At 39.4% G+C, this 16,040-nt stretch overlaps 1 protein-coding gene across 1 annotated transcript in view; it reads right to left on the bottom strand.

The window, feature by feature from the left end:
- Positions 1-3,408: 3,408 nt before the first annotated feature.
- acss2l (acyl-CoA synthetase short chain family member 2 like) overlaps positions 3,409-16,040 on the bottom strand; it is a 25,873-nt gene continuing 13,241 nt past the window's right edge. The window contains exons 12-18 of the mRNA XM_056271638.1: positions 13,863-13,919; positions 13,684-13,764; positions 12,272-12,380; positions 11,131-11,199; positions 9,945-10,121; positions 3,917-3,991; positions 3,409-3,841 (exon numbers count right to left, since the gene is read on the bottom strand). Of these exons, the coding sequence (XP_056127613.1) occupies positions 3,726-3,841; positions 3,917-3,991; positions 9,945-10,121; positions 11,131-11,199; positions 12,272-12,380; positions 13,684-13,764; positions 13,863-13,919 (684 nt within the window). The 3' untranslated portion in view covers positions 3,409-3,725. The remainder of the gene's footprint in view (positions 3,842-3,916; positions 3,992-9,944; positions 10,122-11,130; positions 11,200-12,271; positions 12,381-13,683; positions 13,765-13,862; positions 13,920-16,040) is intronic.

Genomic DNA, 16,040 nt, shown 5'->3' with positions numbered 1-16,040 from the left:
GAATATCCTGGTTTGACATCTTTGATACAACATGATGTGATATTAAAACCTGATGCAGCTGTTAGACGTAGGAGTTACAGAATACCTGAGAGACTCCAAGAGGACTTGAAGGAGGAAGTGAACTTGATGCTGAGGCTGGGAATTATTGAACCCTCTAAAAGCGAGTGGTGTCATCCGGTGGTTCTAGTACCGAAAAAGGATGGGAGTATCCGATTTTGTATTGACTTCCGGTACTTGAATTCTGTATCACAGTTTGACTCATACCCTACTCCCCGTATAGACGCCTTAATTGATCGACTAGGCAAAGCCAAATACCTGACGACCATCGATTTGTCCAAAGGGTATTGGCAGATACCATTGACACAACAGGCCCGTCCTTTAACAGCATTTAGGACACCATGGGGGCTCTTCCATTTCCGGGTTTTACCCTTTGGCCTGCATGGGGCACCGGCTACCTTTCAGAGACTTATTGATCAGGTGTTACATGGGCTAACTTTTGCTGCAGCTTATTTGGATGACATAGTCATCTACAGTACTACCTGGGAGGAGCATGTTCAACACCTTCAAGAAGTTCTACAGCGTCTTCAAGAAGCAGGCCTCACAGTAAACCCGGCCAAGTGTGCTGTAGCCAGGACGGAAATCGAATACCTGGGCTTTGTCATTGGCAACGGGGTAGTGCGACCACAAGTCAAAAAGGTCCAGGCGTTAGAGGAATCTCCCATTCCACAGACACGTAAGGAACTCAGGTCCTTTTTGGGAATGGCAGGATTTTATAATCGTTTTATCCCTCACTTCTCTAGCAGGGCTGCCCTGTTGACAGATATGGTGGGGGTCCGATGTCCAAATCAATGCAAGTGGTCAGAAGAAAGGATGACGGCCTTCCGAGATATTCAATCGGCGTTAAGAGACAATGCTGTGCTGTACAGTCCAGACTTTGATCAAGAATTTATTGTGCAGACGGATGCCTCTGAGAGGGGCATAGGGGCTGTGCTGTTACAGGGACCACCTGGTGAGCGACGGCCTGTGGCTTTCATAAGCCGCAAACTCTTTCCAAGGGAAGTCTGCTATTCGACAATAGAGAAGGAATGTTTGGCAGTTAAGTGGGCCCTAGACTCCTTGAGATATTACCTACTGGGAAGGGAGTTCAAGTTGGAAACAGACCATAAAGCCCTCCAGTGGTTGGGAAGGATGAAAGATACAAATGGGAGGATCACACGGTGGTATTTGGCTATGCAGCCTTTCCGGTTCACTGTCCAGCATGTTCCTGGCAAGTCTAATGTGACCGCTGACTACTTCTCTCGTTGTATCCATGAGATGCCTGAAGGGAGGGGGTGTGTGATGGCCGAACCTGTGGCCACACATTGATAAGGGTAACAGATACGCAGTCATTCACGATACATACCTTTATTTACATATTGATAGTTATTTTCTTTCTCTTTCAAATTCAGTTATATTTGAGTATAGTATAGGATTTAAGTTTCAGGTATAATAAAATCACTACACAGATTTTGTTTGACAAATTTGCAAAAGCTTTATTTATACATGTTAGTACTTCGTTCGTTGGTTTGGTGTGCACACTTACTGGTGTGCGTTGTGCTATGTCTGTTTCCTTATCCTTGTTTCGTTTTGAGTTTAAGTTACCGTGGCATGGAGGTTGGATGAATGGCGTTGGCTGCAGGAGTGCGTCTTTCTGTCATCGCGGGCTTGACGGACAAAGGGCTGAGGCGCGTGCAGCAGTGAATATTTATGGTCTGAGCATTCCGCTTGCCGATACCAACTAGATGCTATGTCATGGGGGGGGTGAAGAAAATGAAATTTATGGTTTTGATTGGTTCCAATTTATTTCTATTTTACACTTGTTGGTTTGTATTCTTATATTGTTTGTTTGTTACTTTATTTACTTTGATTGGTTAACTTGTAACTAATTTGTTGATTTATGAATTGTTGATTGTATGATTTCCCCTGCCTTGTTTAAGTGAGCTCACCGTCTGTGATAAATACCTGTTGGTTGTCTCATTTGGGGGTAATGTTTGTGTTGTTCAGTTCTCCTTAGTTCTCCTTATATTGCGTTAAAATTTGTTTTTGGTTTACTTTAGTTTATGTAAGTCTAGCTAGATTATTTGTTAGAACAAGTTGATTTATTTTGTTTCCTTTAATTGGGACTTTTTCTTATATATTTTTTTGGGGGTAAAATAAAACCCATTTTTTGTTGGAAATCCTGTGTCCTTGTGCCTTACTACTTGGCTATATCTGACAAGCACATTAATCCACCACTTTTCATTACTGCTATGCAAAAGACTGATACAAATAAAAAAAATAAAAATGAATACAATAAAACAAATAATGAGAATTTGGTGGAAAGGTGATCGGCATTAAAGCCATGTCACATAATAGTCATAACTATATTTTTTTGTTGAAATATGAGCTTTATATACATATTTCAACATACATAAACAACTTTTAATGAATGAAAAAAACTTGATCTTATCAGATATGTTTTATTTCATAAAAACATAAACAGTATGTGCAAATATTATTGTTAAACTACTTAAAATGACGTCTTGTCAAAGTAACATTAGCAACTGGTTAGTAAGATCTTACTCAAGAGATGCCATGAAAAAGCATGTCCTGTTTTCCTCTTGTATTGCACACAATTGTTTCATATCAAATAGAAGGAAATTAGAAAAATTTCAACAACACAAAACGAACTGGTTGCAGTCAAGTCGGCAACTAAAACTAAACTAACATTTCTGTTCCTTTGTGAAATGAAATAATGAAGTGTTTTTACAATCCCCTTGTCAATAATAAAATAGGTTTTAGTAAAATGAAATTCTGTTAGCATGATTAGCATGTTGCTAACACGATTACCATGTTGCTAGCATGATTTAACACGTTGTTAGCACGTTTTAGCAAGTTGCTTACATGATTCAACACATTGTTAGCATGTTTTAACATGTTGCTAGCATGCTTTAGCATGTTATCATTATTTAGCACATTGCTAGTATTATTTAGCATGTTGCTAGCATGATTAACACTTGTGGCTAGCATGACTTAACATATTGTTAGCATTTTTAGCATGTTGCTTACATGATTTAGCACATTGCTAGCACGTTTTAGCATGTTTCTAGCATGATTAACATGTTGTTAGCATGTGACCAGCATGATTAAACACGTTGCTAGCATGTTTTAGCATGTTTCTAGCATGATTAAAATGTTGTTAGCATGTGGCCAGCATGATTAAACACGTTGCTAGCATGTTTTAGCATGTTTCTAGCATGATTAAAATGTTGTTAGCATGTGGCCAGCATGATTAAACACGTTGATAGCATGTTTTAGCATGTTTCTAGCATGATTAAAATGTTGTTAGCATGTGGCCAGCATGATTAAACACGTTGTTAACATGAGTTGGCATGTTGCTAGGATGATTTCAACTGTTGCTAAACTGCAATTATGAATGAATTAAAACCACAAACAAAAAAAGAATATCAGGATGGGGAAAAATACTGTAAAACATCACAAAAGAATATACAAAATTTGGGAAGTCCTGAGGTGAGCTATCTTGACAACACTTCTTTTTTATTTTTGTTTGTTTTACCTGAACTATGGGCAGAGTAACACCCTTCAGATCTGATCTAGGAGAACCAGCACCGGTTCTGAGCCCAAACCCAAAGTCTTTAATGCACACAGGGTGACAGTGGTGTCCCGGCTTGAGAAAGCGCCGCCGTCTAACATCTTTGGCTGAACAGCACTTCCACGACCTTGGGGTCGGCCAGGGTTGAGAGGTCACCCAGGTCTTTTTCGTTGCGTGCGATCTGTCGCAGAACTCGCCGCATGATCTTACCTGCGGGACGGGTGAAAGGCTTGAGTTTCAGGAGCAAAAGCAAACGCAAGGAGGAATTGAGAATGATACCAGTACCTGAACGTGTTTTGGGAAGCCCTGGAGCATTCTGGATGAAATCTGGGGTTGCTATTGGTCCGATCTTCTCCCTCACTAAATGACAAAACAATCCACACAGAAGTTAGCAAGTGTCAAATAGGTTCAGATTGTATTTTCTATGTGTAACAGATCTAGGCCATTAAGAGCTGTGTGTGTGTAAACCTCACTCCACAGAGACGCACTAGCGACTGACGCTAGCGAGTAGGGCTGTCACTTTTGTGAAAAAATCCTAATCGATTTTTGAGACATAAGTGTTCATTGAATCGATTGTAAAAATCGATTTTCCATGTCTAAAGACGTTTCCATTTTCAACACCGAATATAGGCAAATCCACGGACACCTAACAGGCATTATGACGAGCGTAAAGAGGGCTTGAGACGCGCACAAGTTAGGAATATTTCTAATGATTTATTGGCGTGAAGTTTCGTGCACAATGACAAACAGGAGCGCAACATTCTCAAAAAACAATATAACATCAATGAAAAACATTACTGCAGGCTTCAACATGGCTGTGTTTACGATTAGAAATGTAAAAAAAAAAGTAGCCCGAATCTGTATCTATATGCATGAGACTGTCTGAATACCGACAGAATTCACATTTTTGTTGTAAAAAGAGACACATTATGCAGAAGTATAGTTTGCTGTTATGTGTGTTTGTCAGAGCCTGCAGTTGCTGTGTGACGCGCGTTCGCTGACGAGTTTTTCGATACTTGTGTTGGTCGGTCGGTTGGTTTCGAACGTAAAGTGACAGCCCTACTAGCGAGTGCAGTCTTTAGCGTCCTTGTTAGCATGCCCACCTCCCACACTGGACACCATGGTTCAAATCCCACTCGGACCGGGTCGATTAGGACCGGTTACATACGTTAAGGAATAATTGACAATGGGCTGTTAAATTATTAGAAAAGAACTCAAATATTTTTTGCCTAGAAAGCAACTTCAGACAGCACAGCAGCGCCGCATTGAGTTCTCTTGAATAAACAAAAACACAAAATTATGCCAAAATTAACGCTTTGTTGAGTATCCTTAAAATCAAAGTGTTTAATGAACGCAAAGAGTTGTGAGAAAATGGGATGTGTGTCAGATCTGCGTCATGTGCAGCAGGTCTTCGGGTATGTTTACACAACGACTAAAAACGCTGTATTCTGCTGCCGGGCCATTAGATGGCGATGAAACACTATAGACTGAACACATGATACACATGTGCATGACGTCATCGTCTTCAGAGATTTGCGTTTTTGTTGTGAAACTGTAAGTTTACCTGCTTCAAGAACAGCGCCGTTGTTACATCGCTAGTGAGAAATGTCATGTAGCTTTTAAAGGGATACTTCACCTCTGGAAAGATTAATGTGTATTTAAAATGGGTCATTTATGTAGAAGAAATGGGAAATTATTTTTGAATTTGGAGCTTTCTAGACCGAGAAAAGACAGAAAATGTATTTTTGGCTTATGTGGATGAAAGACAACAACTCCCAGAATGCACTTGCTTCGCTGCCCTAGGAGGCCACGCCTACCGGTAACAGCGCGCAGTAGTTAAACAACAAGGATGCTTCTCATTTCTTATTTGTGCATCCTCGTTTCCTTTCCTCGCGTCTCAGCTCCACCCCCTGTAGGACGCAAGGGAAGGCTGCAAGGAAAAAAAATGAGGATGGAGGAATTGAATGAAAGTTTTTTTTATACATTGGAATACTTGATCACTCGAGCGTCACTTCACTGCGTCATCAGCAGCGCTCAAAGGATCTGCCCTTATGTTGTTAAAGTTTGTTTATTTAAGAAATTCATAATAAATAATAATAAAGCAAGGTAGGCTACCTTGTTGAAAAATGTGAGTTGTGTGGTTTATGTAAACTACAAAAGTAAAGTATAAATTCAAATGATTGTGACAGATGTGAAGGGGGAGGAGAATTGATACGTGCGTCACGTTTAGTCGATAAAACTCTTCCGCAAAGGGTACACCTGTGTATCCTCGCTCATAGCTCCTCTGGAAGCCTCCTCACTCCTCGATCCTCCACTCCTCGCGGTGCAATTAGAGAATTGAGATGTCCTTCAAGATGGCTGAGCTCGATTGGTTTCTGGGTCATAGGATGGAGGACGGAGGAGCGAGGAGACGAGGAGGGATATTGAGAAGCACCCCAAGTCTAGGCTACTAGTGAGTCTCCGTAATGAGTCTGCCCGGGATTTCGAGATCGCCCAAAATGTCCGGGATTCGGCTTTTGCGTTCTACAGTTGCCATTCATTATGTTTACTGTGGCGAGCAGGACGAGTGAGGGCCGCGGGAGAACGGTGCGAGGCCGGTGGTGTGATTAGGCCTACTTGTTTAGCGTTCATGTAAACACTACATTCAGATTCACCAATCGGAATGAATTCAGATAGATTGGAACAAAAGGTGTGCATGTAAACAATAAATGGCGACTGCAGAAAGCAAAAGCTGAATCCCGGACATCGACGGCTGGACATGTCCAGGAAAAAAGAGGATGGTAACCCCTACTACTCAGCTTTCTCCACAGAACAAGAGCTTGCTAGCTTAGCTTCCAAAAAAAGATGTCTGACACTGTGTACATTCTGTGAGTGAGATCCCACCCTCTATGGGCGGGTCGAGAACATGCGGGACAGCTCCTACTACTGGCTGTATCGGAGGATTTTTTCCAGACAAAAAATGCATAAATCTCTCGTCTCAGGGGGATATGAGGGTGGAAAGCACGGTAATTCGAAAATACTACAGGTTTTCTACTAATACAAAGCTTAATGCTAAATCCTGAAGTATCTTTTAAAGTTGCTAAACAAATTTTACGGAAAAATTGTCAGAGCGGCGCTTACAAGACGTTTCTGTGTGAGTGTGTGTCCGTACTGTATGTGTGTGTGTGTTTGAGTGGGATAGAGAGAATATGTGCTTTCAATACATAATAAAAACTGTTTTTATCCTATTGTTTACTATATTTATCTGCTTGGTCAGTGTCGTTGTGGCTTTTGGTTTTTTTGCTGTTTTGCTGCTGTTGGCTGTGAGGAACTTTAAAATAAATGTAGTCATTTGGCGTAGTGATATGGAACTGTAATGTGGTCAAAACCTGCCAGGAACTACTTTAGCTGTGCGTTTCCCTGAAAATAATTGCACACCTTAGAATATTCATCAACCAATCAGATTCAAGCATTCATCAGCCCTAGGGCCAGTTTCACAAAGCTATTTTAGATCGGTCTATAGTGTTAGACAAGTCTAAAATTTGCTCATAGACTAGTCTAATGTAAGTTAGACAGACTGTTTCACAAAAATAAAGACTGACTTAATTTAGACCAAAAAAATTAGACACCTTACCCCCAGGATAACTTAGGTCTAAGACTCTATGTTATATTGGCAACCAGCAGTAACAATCAGTTACATTACAAACAGCCAAAAGATAAGGGAAAATCGCTCATAATTTGTGGTTTGCTAACGACGATATGGAGAGAGCTATGAGAAGGGAAAGGGTTTTTAGGGCAAGTTTTTGTATTTTTTCTGTACGTCTTTAACGCTCCGCTCAGCGGTCGGATTAACGCTGTTAACTGTCGTAGCAATCTTTTTCCAAATGAAACATTTCTTCTTGTTACTACATTCTCCACTAAATTTCCCAAGTAAAATGTCCTTGTAACTGTTATACTCCTCCAACAAACACATATCTTCCGCTGGGGTAAACTGCACTGAGCGGTTGAATGCGCTTACTCGATGCGCCATCAGGGCCTGAATTACGTTTTGGAAAATGGGGGGGAAATCCCCCCTTAGATGATTCTCATGGGGGGGATTTTTTTTGTTTGAGGGGGGGTTGTTTGAGTATTATTACATTTATCTTGCCTAAATGTTTGCGCTCATTGCATTTTTACAATGGGGTAATATTGTTGTTAAGAATTTACACATCACAAGGAAGCTTGATTTAAATTGTTTAATTAAATTGAAAAAAGTAGCACAAATAAATACAATAGAATAAAGATACAAATAAAGACAATTAAAGATAAAAGTTTTTGAATAGGTCTAACACTAGTATTCATATACAGAAACAGAATAAAGTAATCAAATGGAAAATAACACTGGGTAGTATTTTAGTCCTGAATAAATTAAATACATAGGCTATTAATCCTGATTCCTTTAACTTAAAGCTATCTTTTGTTGTTTTGACAACCAAATTAATGACACACACATATGGCTTCCGTCACTTTAAGAGCTAGTGCACGGATCCTGTGTTCATTATACTGGCATGCGTTTTATGCTTATTAAAGACAAAACCGACTATGTTTAGAGCAGGGGCGTCGGACTGGGGGTAAAACCAGTACTGATTACCAGGGCCCCAAGGGGAGAGAGGGCCCTTGAAAAGTCTGGAATATATTTTATTTTACCTTGATATTTTCATTTCCTAATTAAATTTCATAATGAATGTCAGATGAAATGTAAAGTTAGTGTATTAACTGAATAACTTGGTTGATTGGTTGATTGATTGATTGACTGTCTTATGGTCCCACCCCTTGTTAATGCGCCAAATGGTTTAGTCCATCTGCACGCATTTTGTAAATGTTAGTTGAGCTGCATCTCGTTGAGCGCTGGAGAAATGTCTTTCTCAAAGAAAGCTAAATCAGGCCACCAAAAAAGAAAGTAAAGACAGGAGAAGGAAAGAAAAGAAAATGAGGGGAAACAATTGGTTACTGACTTCTTTTCAAAGAAAAGTGAGCACAAACCAGAACACGAAATTTATTGTGCTAAACTGCTTGAATATCTCCGCGATCGTTAGTGCTAAAAATGAACTGAGACAACCCAATGAAAGAGCAGAAAAATTCTAATTTTTCGAGTTTCACTGTAGCTACAGAGCTACCAAGCTACCTATGAGTGACACTGATTAGCCTATTATTGCTAATTTTAGATATTATAGCCTATTAATTTAAAATTAAACATGTTTCAGATTAGGCTATTATAATGAAGTTTTGTATGCAAACAGCATTATTAGTGTACAGTTTATTTATTTAGCCTTTACCTCAGATTACATATAACCAAATTATCATCTGAAAGTGTATGTTCTGCCACATACACTTTCAGATGATAATTTGGTTATACATGTAAACTGTACACTAATAATGCTGTTTGCATACAAAACTTCATTATAATAGCCTAATTTGAAACATGTTTAATTTTAAATGAATAGGCTGTTTGCATTGCATTGTGGGGCCCATCAGGACTGCCTATGCATAGGGCCCGGGATCTTGTGCTACGCCCCTGGTTTAGAGTATAGCCTACTCACAAAGACCGAAATTGACAATTTTGCGTGTTAAAGCAATTTAATCCGCGAAAAATAGTTACTGGCCAGCTGTTTTTGAGGCGGATTTTCTATGAATGTGCGCATAGAAAATAATCTCTCAGAGAGCGCGCGAGCACTGATTAGTTTAAAATCGCTTGAATGTTTAAACTGGTAAGACTTAAAAAGACTTCAGTCACGATGCACTGCTGGCCCGATTGTGCAAGTGAATATTCCGTCATGTCCCGACCTTAAAGTCTATGGTCCCGACTCCTAAACGCGAGTGTGTATTATCGCCGCAGCGCTTGATGCCTGCCTTGCACAACACATTATGAGAGAAGAGATAGAAGACGCGCGGCACCGCTGAACACTCACGCTGTTTGTGAAATTGCGTCTGGAAGATAGTTGTTAAAAGAATGATTTGATTGTATTATCTGTGTGGATTAAGATTGCGGGAATTTCCCGCATTTTAAATGGGAGACCTGCGGGAATGATTAAAATTATGCGCAATCCCGCGCCGAAATTCGAGCCCTGCGCCATGTTTTTTTTTTTTTTTTTTTTTTAAGTGTCTTATTTTACCCAGAATGCATTGCAGTGTAGTCCTACTTAAGATAGTCAGAGTCTTACGTGCTTTGTGCAACGGTCTGATTTAGATGTCTATCTGAAGTCTGACTATCTACTATATCTAAGCCATAATCAAAGTCTATTTTTGTGAAACCGGCCCCGGTGTAGTATGATAGTGTTTAATCTGATCCTCTGACCTTTTCTCTTGAGTTCCTCTGTCAGCGTGCGGTTGAACTCGCCGTGCTCTTTCAGTGTGATGAAGCAGTACAGACACTCTCCCTTCACAGCATGAGGCCGACTGACCACTGCAGCTTCAGCCACTGACGGGTGATCGGACAGAGCCGCCTCGACTTCAGCCGTGCTCAACAGGTGACCTGAGAGAGGACACGGGACGGCTGTAAACACTAGCATTCAAACGTTTGGGGTCAGCAGATTAACTGTTATTCAGCAACGATGCATTGAAATGATCAATAGTTACATTTATAGATGTTAAGAAAGATTTCCATTTAAAATAAATGAGGTTCTTTACAAACTAGAATCCTAATTTTTTTTTAATGTATTTCCACAAAAATCTGAACCAGCACGACATTATTTAACATGAATAATAATCTGAAATGTTGATCTTGAGCATCAAATCATCATATTAGAGTGATTTCTGAAGGATCATGTGACTGGAGTAATGGAGTAATGATGCTGAAAATTCAGCTTTGATCACAGGAATAAATTACATTTTACTATATATTCAAGTAAAAAATGTTTTAAGTTGTATTAATATTTCACAGAATTATGGTTTGTACTGTATATTTGATCAAATAAATGCAGCCACAGTGCCATGAGAAAGTATTTGCTCCGTTCTGAATTTCTCTCTCTTTTTTTGCATTTAATTGCAGTTAAAATTTTGAAATATACAGTGGTCAAGATTTGAAGTGGATCAAAACCTTTCATCAAAGTTATACATGAATTTTGAACAATACCCGTTCTTGTCTTGACAACTTTGATGAACTTTTTTTATCCACTTCAAATTTTGACTACTGTATACCACACACACACACACACACACACACACACACACACACACACACACACACACACACACACACACACACACACACACACACACACACACACACACACACACACACACACACACATGCCATCTAATACCCTTAAAGATAATCAACCCTATTGACTTCTTTAATAAATGTCCTGTTTTTATTTTGCATATATTTTGTATACGGATTTAAATAATATGTCATATTATGGATTCTGGAAGTTAAGTGCCATTTCATGTTGTAATTAAGAGAAGGCAAAATAATATAATATGGCATTTCTAAGCACCAGATGGCAGCACTGAAACATCATCATCATCTCTCAAGGTCTCACCAGAGACATTCAGCATGTCGTCGATCCGGCCGGTGATCCAGTAATACCCGTCCTTGTCCCGCCGGCAGCCTGAGGACACAACCACACTCAGTAACACCTTACAGCAACAGAAGTTTGGCTACGCTGCAAAAGTCACCATGTAATCAAAAGTAACATTTCTTTATGTTTATGGAATATTGCAGAATTAAATATAAATGATTTATCTTTTTTTTTTTTTTCATGTGCCTTGTAATCATTAATCAAAATATCTTCCCCTCCCTCTTGCAGTTCATCTCTTCTCATCTCTGATGACAAGGGCGAGGCAACCTGTCACTCACACCAGATCCACCAATAGCAGACCACAACCATCCAATCAATTCCTCATGGACAAAATCAAGCCCCGCCCACATTTGTTCTTGTTCCAGAAGCCGTTTCACTCAGATATACGTCACAACAATAGGGAAAACTATCGCAACTTCCGTTTCATGACGACTTTAATTGAGATGTATCATAATTTGTCACTTAGATTAGACCTTAATGTCTTTGTCTTTTTTTTAATAAACATATAAAGTAACCTTACCTTTTGAAATTACATAATAGTTTTTTATTTTTTATTAGTGACTCTTATTGGTCCCACTTTATATTAAGTGGCTTTAAGTACTATGTACTTACATCGAAAAATAAGTACAATGTACTTATTGTGTTCATGTTGTATTGTAAAACACTTTTCCTGCAATTGAGATGTGATACGGGTAAGGTTAGGGATAGGTGTGGTGGTATGGGTAGGTTTAAGAGTACTAAGGGATGGGTCAGCTGTGTAATTACAGATGTAATTATGTAAAATAATTACAGCTGTAATTACATGCTGGTATTTTTAAAATATAAGTAAAATGTAAAAACATGTATGTACACAATAAGTCAAATTATTAATTTCAATGTAAGTACATAGTACTTAAAGCTAACTTAATATAAAGTGGGACCCTTTTATTTAATAGCAAACATAAAGGATAATGTTTTTGTTCTCTAAGAAAAATCGCCTCATTCATTTTACCAATATGAGAAAAAGTAACACAAAATTCTATAAAAAGTAACGATGTAATTAGTGACATTTTAAGTAACATTCACCGGCACTGGTTATGAAGTGGATGTGTTCGTGTATTACCATCTCCTGTCACATAGAAACCCGGGAACTTTCTGAAGTAGGTGCTCTCGAAGCGCTCCTGATTCCCGTACACACCCCTCATGATTCCCGGCCAGGGCTTCCGGAAAACCTGAGACACAAAACATCCGTTTATAGTAAGAAAACCGCTTGATCTTTATTGTGAATAGAATGGGTTAGGGACACCATCCAATGTTGACTTTTACATAACCTGTCTTAAAAATTAAAGCTGCAGTCCGTAACTTTTTTGGGTTAAAAATTATCCAAAATAAATTTTTGAGAAAATACATAACCAGCCATCTGCACACACACACACATCTGCACACACACATCTGCACACACACATCTATACACACACAGATCTGCACACACACACATCTGCACACACACACATCTGCACACACACATCTATACACATAAAGAAGAGTCTCAGCTAGTATAAGCTATATTGCGTGTGAGGATGCTGGAGGTGGAGATTTATAGCCTTTTCTCACACTTGATATAATTAAACTTATCAATCTGATGGCGGATCCAGAAAGGTTCAAACGACGATCACCAGTGACAACTAGAGACTCACCCGCCGCTGTAAAATGCAAAATGTAAAATGAGAGTTTGGAAAAAGAGACCGCAACCGGCCCCATGCGAAAACAAGGATAATATCGGAAGGACATTACATGTTGACATTACATTACTGATGTTGTTAACATTAACAATTTGAGAACAAAGTATAATTTGCACGGTTTGACGTGATATGATAAGCGATCGTTAGATTTAATCAGCGCGATTTATTGCAATGCTTTTTTTCAGTTAGTTGGTCCGAAGAGCAAAAGTGGATGTTACTTACGTGTTCAATGACATTTTAGGGTGACAATTCTTATGTTGGTCATACTTCCAAAAAGTATAATCTGTGATTCTGAATGCCAGTATCCACACCGGCGGGGTGACTGACACACACACTCTCCTCCAACACTGTGTTCATCCGCGCTGTGCCGCCCGTGTCGAGGTACAACTCACATAAAGTTGATAATTCCGCGAATGACTGCAATTGCAGATTTTGAACAGAGATGGCGACAAAGAGGAAAAACTGCGGACTGCAGCTTTAACATTGTTGTCATCATTTACTCGCCCTCAAGTTGTTTCAAATCTGTATGAATTTCATTGTTCTGCTGAACACAAAGGAAGATATTTAGAAGAATGTTGGTAAACAGACAGTTGATGGACCCCATTGACTTCCATAGCAGGAAAACTAACTGTTTGGTTACCGAGATTCTTCAAATTATCTTCTTTTGTGTTAAGCAGAACATAGAAAATTCATACAGGTTTGAAACAACTTGAGGGTGAGTAAACAATGGCAGAATATTCATCTTTAATGAATTATTCCTTTAACCAATCAGAAGCTAGGATGTAAATCTCACCAGGTATCCCTCCGCCTCTCCTTCTAACTCTTCTCCGTGTTCATTGAGAATGGCGGGCTGGACTCCAAAAAACGGGCATGTCTGTATAGAGAAGACACTGATATCAGAGTCATCCGTCCCAGTTTTTAACTGTTCTGAAGACGGATGTGTAATAACTGAAGGTGACCGAGGAGACTCACGGCAGATCCAGGCTTCAGTGGTGTCGCAGCTGGAAGAGGGGTCAAAACATGGCCGCCCTGCACAAACAACAAACTGAGTAAACTTATCAGTTATTAACTGAGCATTAGAGTCTCATGCAGACATTTTATACAGGCAATAAGCCACTCGATGCTGATTTTACCACAGTTAAAGGGGTTTATAAGCAACTTTGAATCGGAAATCTTGGTCAGTACACCTGGCCACTTCATGCTGATTTATCAAAACGATTCCATTTACACCTGTTTTTGCAAAGTGGATATAAATCCGATCTTCAATTCCCGCGCTATATGCAGATTTAATATATAAGCTGCATTTTATTATTCATCAGCTAAAATTTCAAAATCAAAGACCGCAATATGAGAGAGCATCAACAGAACTGGTAAGATCATCTCGTTTTTTCATTTTTAAATGAAGATGATTGTGCGTTAAGCGTCTGCGACTTTCTTTCACTTTGATTTGCGACTACAGCCTATAACACGCTCTCACACGTTTATTTTTTAGCATTTTTGGGAGGAGTAAAATTTACATATGTGGTTTCAACAACCAGATGCATTTACACTTGTCAAGTCAAGTCAAGTTACCTTTATTTATATAGCGCTTTTTACAATACAGATTGTATCAAAACAGCTTCACAGTGATAACATGAAAATAATACAACAAAGTTTGTTTCTAGAAGAAAATTGCGTCAACGTCCACCTTAAGTAAGGCAGATCAATAATATTATTGAATATTAAATATCCCCAGCTAAGCAAGCCAAAAGCCAGTTTGTCCAGTTTCGTCTGGAATGCATCCCAGATCTCCTCCTGAAGTGGTTTGAACAATCGGATTTAAATCTGTCTCGAATGCGTTTCGAACGGCATTTATGATTTACACCTGGGGCCGGCATTTATAACCATTGCGTACGCACAAAACAGGCCCTGAAAGAGGCGTACGCCTAGCCTGGGAAAACCCAGATAAGTTCCGGCAAATTTAGATTTGTTCTGAAAGTTAGTCTGGCAAAGAGCTCATTCAAGCCCATTTCCAATCCGCCGAAATCGAGGCACCAATCAGAAACGTTGGGGCGGGCTTTACACGATGACGACAGCGCTGGGATTTTGAAGCAGATTTTGTAGCCTACATTACAAAGATGGATGCCGCCGTCGAACATCACTCGTTCAAATCAGCTATCGCGTCTGTTTTAAGCGATTTGAACGTTTCCTTTTTGTTAAAAACCGAGCAAAGAACAACACTCGGAGATGTGTCTCCGCCGCTCTGCATACGTCATCTCCTTCATCGCTCTGATTGGGTTTAGGTCTATCCGCGACGTCCGTTGGTGACGCCCCTCTGGAAATTATTTGTCTATGACGCTTTGCCAGACCATAGTTACAACTGGGAATGGTCTGGTTTTAACCAGGCTAGCGTACGCCACTTCCGACGCATAAACGGGAAAATTTGTGCACCTGCACGCAAACTCTGACCCATGTGTACGAACGTTTTGGAGACGGAGCAGTTTGGCGACACCGATGCTGAGCTCGAGTTAAATGTCTTTTTGGTCACTTTTAGACAGAAAATCTAAAGAAAATTATATAGAAAGATAATACAAATATAATTTCACTCACCAAGCCTATCACTTAAAGCAAATATCTATCCCTTCTTAAATGTCCTCGCCAGCGAGACATGATAACAGCACAAAAAGGTCTATCTGTTTCCATAAAAAATAGAAATCAATTAAAAATACTATTTGGCCATTGCAGATTGATAAAATTTTCTCTGAAATGTATTTTACACTATTTGATTTATTTATTCCAAAAACAAGGCAAGGATAGGCTACTAAATTATTTTTATTAATGAAATGTGACGGCACATCCGTATTTCATATTTTCCTAATGTCTGGTACAGTTAGACATGTTATCACGTGGATGAATAATCATATGCAGATGAGGATATGCATAGTAAAACTAGGCGTTGTAAGCTCCATATATGGATATTTCGGGGAGGAGACGCATATGCGCACAATCTTCCGCTGACTGGGATTTATAAAGTGGATTCTGCGCAGGTTCTGGCGTACGCACGGTTTTATAATCTGAATATTGTTTTGCGTACGACATTTTTGGCTTTTGGGCGCACGTACACTTTTAGTAAGGATTTTATAAATGAGGCCCCTGGTGTTTTCACAGTCG

This window comes from Rhinichthys klamathensis, unplaced genomic scaffold, assembly GCF_029890125.1.
Source record: "Rhinichthys klamathensis goyatoka isolate OS25496 unplaced genomic scaffold, OSU_Roscu_1.1 h1tg000323l_1, whole genome shotgun sequence".
Taxonomy (NCBI): domain Eukaryota; kingdom Metazoa; phylum Chordata; class Actinopteri; order Cypriniformes; family Leuciscidae; genus Rhinichthys; species Rhinichthys klamathensis.
Note: the sequence above shows the minus strand (reverse complement) of the source record. Positions and strands in the feature narration are given on the sequence as shown.